We start from the raw sequence: 5,874 nt of genomic DNA on the forward strand, positions 1-5,874 counted from the left end.
GAGCAAAGAGGATGCTACATACCATATTCTCAAAATATAGCAAGCAAGCAAGCATCCTCATACTGCGGTTTGGGACTTCAACTAGCCCACATTGACGACAACAGCATTCACTAAAATAGAAACCTCAACGAGCTCTTTGGGGTTTCACTTGGACAATGAAGACCCAGCGTATCTACAGGCATTGTTGGTCCTTCCACAACAAATTGAAAGACAGAAAAGCAGCATTGCAAACAGTGCAGAACGTTTGGTGCTCAAAACCATAACGTCCAAACTTTAGCCATCAGAGGTTTAGGCTAGACTATTGGGCTCTAGGCTGGACCAGACAAAGAGCGTCACCTTTGATTTAAGGTGTTTACAAAAGCAAATAGATTTTTGAGTAGTTGCTCCATAGTATTCAAATAAGCTTACGTATGCAGCCAGGGGATCTGTTGTCCCAAGTTACTCTTGGAAACATGAGCTGCCGAGATGCGTGATTAATGATTAAAAAAAGCGAACCTTTCTACAGAAATGGCGAGCCGATAAACCAAGGGCTCCAAAGGAAGCTAACTCGCACCCCCTTGACGGATTGGTATACACATTTCTAACATTAGAACTAAGAGGTTTCAATCAGCAAAGACTCATATTTCACAAGACTGTAGTTGGTTTCATCGTTATCAAGAAGAAAGATGCTCGGCATGCGATGCAGCAAGAAGGGCTGCTCCAATGCCTGATCCATCTTTGGAAAGCTGTATGGAGACATTCTTTGATGCTTCTCCAAGAAGTTCAAACACAGCATCTTGCATGTATTCTCGGAACTTGGTGTAGTGTTCATACAAACCACCGTCTATAGCAACAACGGTTTTCACGTCTGATGTATATTGCATAGGGTCGTCGTCATGGTAACCATTCATGTCACTCTGTTCAAACAGGTTACGCTTGATAACCCCATTCGCCGCACTTCCATCCCTTCCAATTTTCTTCAATATTCCTACAATTCCCGCACCTGCCAGTCTAGCACCTCTCTTACACACCACATCGCAAACCTCCACTACAATCTTTCGAATTCCCAATGTGGTGTTTTGAATCTGCAGCAAGAGGCAAATACATTCAATCGCCATGATCCTAATCAAACCATCAGAATTCGAGCGAAAAGTCTACAAACAAAATCTGATTTAGAACAAGGTGAAAAGAAAGAATTTCGTGCCTGGTAAACACTGTTTAGAATTTCTCCAACCACTCTTAGATCGTTATTATTATCCTGATGCATTTTTGACATATCCGGTGTCCTGCAAAATAACCATGTCCATGTCAAAGACTTACAAAACAAATACTAGCGCGTGATCACCCAACAATCAACTTACCGCTAGTACAAGTTCTTACATTTAATTGAAAAGAACCACATGCCACCTGACCATCACAACTGTAGGTTTTTCTTCAACATTCATTCAAATCTAGCAACCAACTAAGGAACAAGTTGCACAAGTATCTTTCATGTGCTTATAAAATTATAAAATAAGAACCTAGAATGAAACGCAATGTTTGCATCGAAAGCACCGCACAAGCATAACACAAGAGCAGCTATAGCCAACCCATATAATTAAGTTGCAAAAACATAGATAAATTGTTATAGCATCTACATCACTAACTCTAAAAAACAATGTACACAAAAATCAAATTCCTAAACAACTATTTAGGACAGAAAATTTGTATTGACGAAGATAACATACTTAAGTGAGAAAGCTTCCAAAAGCCTGTGTGGAACACGGGGACCAAATATGCCTGCTTGTTGTGCCATTCTAACAAGCACGCGCCTCACACAATCGCCCAAATACATTCCAGAGATCATCTTTTCAAAACCCTGCAATCAAAACCCATCACATTCAACTTTGTTCGAGAGAGATAATAAAGCTGCAGCTTAGGAATCATCGTTGAAGGGATTTACGTATTCTCCTGGGTTCAAACTCTCGTTATCCAAGGATTCATCCACATAAGTCCTAGGCAAATGTGATGACCAGAAATTCCCCCACTCCATGTTTATCACCTGTCAAAATTCATCCTATAGATTAGATGACGCATTGCAACAATAGCACTAGTTTAGTTCGTCAAAAATATCATCTCATGGGAATCATATGAAACAACGTTTGGCAAAACCATGTCCAGAACTTTTTGGCACGACCTTAAAGACATGACGAAGACGGGTCCAGACACAATAGTCAAAATGGGAACTATGAAAAGTAAGATCGAAAAGAGCGCTAGGAACCGCGACTTCTTAGCGTAATACTAAGATCTACCCTAAAGTTGATGAGGTCTATTCTACCTGCCTTATTTCAGCAGATTTATAAAATCGTTTCAAAGCCAAAATCTACAAATAGTTCCTGAAAACTATTACAACATGAGAAACTGCAGAGTAAAAACCAACTCCTTCTAAAATCTAATTTCCGTACTTACCATCTGTCCAGACTTCGGAATCTCGCCACCCCACTTCGATACAGCTTCAGCTCGCTCCACGTAACAGGCATTGGTCCCGGTACCCAAAATAACACCTATCATCACGTCATTATTCCAGTAGCGACCGCCGGCTAGCGTTCCTACAGTATCATTGATCTGCACAACATGCTCCACACGTTACCAAGTAGAATAGTCAATATCTTTCAAAAGATCAAGGTCTTCATTCAGATATTGTACAGGCTGAGATGAAGTCCTGAGCCACTTAAAGAAACTCAAATACTTCTCACAATTTAAATAAGTTTCAATACATTCTATATTCTCCAAGGGACAACATTATGAATGTGCTTACATAATTGTGAAAAATATATGATATAATTTTCCCACACTGTCATTTTAAGTGCAAAAATTCACAATGGTGGAATCGGCTCTCTTGCAAGTTCCAAAGAAAGACGTTACCAAAGCAGATATCCTCATCTTGTGCCCTAAGGATTCAATGCTCCTCTGAAGTGCTGCAACCACATCCTGGCCAATCTGCACATTGGAGATATCACCGACTCAGTTCACAATGAATTGCAGCTTAGGCCTTTGTTCATAGCTAAAAGCAGTACATATTCGAATAAAAATTGAACTATCGCCTTTAAGGTATAGAAACTCCACTCTAAAAGGCAAGATCAAGACTCTAATCAAGATAAACCAATAGGATACACAATCTCAACATAACCACGACATATCCACTCCCATAATATAAAAAGGAAAAAATTGGTTTAAAAACCGTACAGCATCGTTCACTTTGAACCCCTTGGTCCACTGCAAAAGTTTACCACTATTTACTGCCGTTTGGTCCACAGGAAATGAGAAGGTAAACCCTATTTCCCGCTGCTGACCTGCATGTAGCCTGAAGTCCTGACCTTCTCTTGCCACAAAGCTCACCAATTCCTTGGCAATAAAATCAAATAATTGTTTACTTGTTCCAAGCATCACATGAGGAGGGATGGGCACTTCCTCATACTCTTGGTTGATTACCCTCCCCTCTAACCCACCCAGCTGAACACGGAGAACTCGGAAGTTGGTGCCACCTAAATCCACAGCATAATAAAGTCCTCGCTCATTCCTGATCAGTCCCAACTTGACCCATTATTGTTAGAACACTGAACACTGAACCCCAATGTCATACACGTAGAATAACGTTGGAACATCAGGTAAGCAACACCAGATTGCAGTGTAAAGTGATGAAATATATTGTTGCAAAAGAGTGATGATTGTTGTTTGAAAAATGAATTGTGTTGCTAGACTAAGAGCAATAAGATACAAAATCAAGCACATCCCAATTCAAATAACAGATGTGATAATTCTCTCCAAAATAAATCTCCCTGAAGTTAAATCCTTCAGTAAAAAAGCAACAGCTGTGCTCTACCTGAGATAATTGGCCTCAAAAGAGCGCACGTCAAAGGAATTCAAGTTAGTTCCCCAGCTTCGCCACAAATTCGTTTCAAAAAAGGTCAAAGATTGACTGGCGAAAACTCTCAGGATATAACAACTCTTCATCAAACACAATTGAGTTTCTTCTTTTTCTGTGTGTTTGAGTAAATTATGTATGTTCATTACAAAAGTAATAAATTGCAACTTGACATCTGGATTCTTTACATAGCTTAATGGAAGGTGGTAGAGCAAGTCATGTTCAAAAGACGTGTTACTGAGGTCCTCTGACAAAGGCTTTTAACTATTAAATTATAAAATTTTTAAATTAATTGAATAAGAATGAATTAAGATTGGCTTGAACAAAAAAGCAAAACAAACACAAATATACCAGATAGTACAGAACTATAGATCAAACCACTCTATCGTCAATCCCGCTAAACAAGTGATCTTGCTAACTTGATGCCGTGAGAGGAAATTGGGCCATTAATGCTAGTAAACAAGTGTAGGAAAAAAAAAAAAAAAACAAAACAAAACAAAACAAAAAACAAAACAAAACAAAACAAAAAAACGTTTTCACGCAGAACCATTTTGACCAAACATACCACGGAGAAAAGACATGCAAAAGGTTATCGCAGTCACCACATTCGTCAACTACACACTAAAACGGGTCCACCAGGCACAACTTGATCTCATCTGCGACCCAATACCACACTGGCTTGCAATATACCCACTCTAAGAACCTGAATTTATTAAATTATCCTACAACAGAGGAAGTAGAGATCACACAACAGCGCCTTCAAAACCAGGATAGCATGCATGGTGCAAGGAAATCCAGCGCACGAACGACACGAAAAGGAAGAAACATCGTCCAATTTGAGTTCAACTCAAACGGAAGAGGAGTGAAAATTCAAAGTCTAAAAAAGAATTGATAAACAAATAAATGAAGCCAAAGAGTCTGCCTAACAGAAGAAATTTAAAGCAAGTTACCCGTCTGGCAAGCGATCAATGTAGGTAGGAAGCATTTTGAGAGTGCTACCGCCTTCCGAAACAAGACCAGCGTGCATCTCAGCCGCCATAGCATCCACCACCATGCGCAACCGCAGCAGAGACGTGTCGCATGCCTCCTGAAACTCCACCAGAATTTTCCGCGCAGCACACTTCTGAGAATGAAACTTCACGCGCCGCGCCACAATCACAGCTGCTACAGCGCACGTCGCAGCTGCACAGGCAATGCACACTCCCACTCTGGCTTTCGATTGCGCCATCTTTCCCCGCTTCTCTCTCTCTCTCTCTCTCTCTCTCTCAAACTCACTCAAAACCTCTCCTCTTCTCTGCTCTCTCTCTCTACCCCCTTCACCACTCACTCCTCACACGAGGAACAAACCAAAAAATAAAATCATCTCCCCCTCAGATCGCTCACTTCCTCACCACTTCTCCCTGCAAATCACAGACTCAATTCTCCTCCTCGACAGCGCCTCAGATTTTACCACAAGCGCTATGTCCCGAAGAGTGGACGTTTCTGGCATTGGCATTGTCACCGTAGTAGTAGTAGTAGTAGTAGTAGTAGTACCAATTCCTTCTTCTTCTCCAGCTCTCTCTCAATATTCGTGGAGCTTCGAGCGCTTCCTGCGAAGTATGCAGAAGAAGAAGCCAGCTGCGCCACTTCGCCACAAAGGCAGCAGAGCAGAGCCCATGACAAAAAACATAACAAACATACACACAAACAAATAAACAGGCTTCTCCTCCCCCCCCCCTCCCCTTCATCCATCCATAAATACATCCATCTCTTTACGTCATCCATCCTTATCGGGCCTCTTTGTCCATCCGTCGTGGGAAATATCGTCACCCCGCGCTCTGCCCACTACCCGAGTCGGGTCTGGAAGCGTGTGCACCTGACGGGCACGTGGATCCGCCTCGTTATTTAATCGCGACGGGCAGTTTGCGGGGTTTGGGCAAAATTTGTCTGGATTATATGAAAAGGACGTTTGAGAGAGAGAGCGGGGGATGGGCTATCATCCATGCGCTTAT

General features: G+C 41.6%; 1 protein-coding gene across 2 annotated transcripts; it reads right to left on the reverse strand.

Moving 5' to 3' along the window:
• Positions 1-314: 314 nt before the first annotated feature.
• LOC112296150 (hexokinase-1) lies at positions 315-5,539 on the reverse strand. 2 transcript variants are annotated; one of them, XM_024548398.3, is made up of 8 exons: positions 4,834-5,539; positions 3,205-3,538; positions 2,884-2,958; positions 2,428-2,583; positions 1,922-2,020; positions 1,707-1,837; positions 1,184-1,265; positions 315-1,064 (listed from the first exon to the last, which is right to left on the reverse strand). In XM_024548398.3, exons 1-8 carry the CDS (start codon positions 5,109-5,111, stop codon positions 654-656), a joined length of 1,566 nt encoding a protein of 521 aa, XP_024404166.1. In that variant the 5' UTR covers positions 5,112-5,539; the 3' UTR covers positions 315-653. The 2 variants fall into 2 exon arrangements, with proteins under 2 accessions (XP_024404166.1, XP_024404167.1); XM_024548399.3 differs by having other exon boundaries at positions 3,842-5,533.
• Positions 5,540-5,874: the final 335 nt, after the last annotated feature.

The sequence above is a fragment of the Physcomitrium patens genome, chromosome 19 (assembly GCF_059467195.1).
Source record: "Physcomitrium patens ecotype Gransden chromosome 19, ASM5946719v1, whole genome shotgun sequence".
In the NCBI taxonomy this organism is placed as follows: domain Eukaryota; kingdom Viridiplantae; phylum Streptophyta; class Bryopsida; order Funariales; family Funariaceae; genus Physcomitrium; species Physcomitrium patens.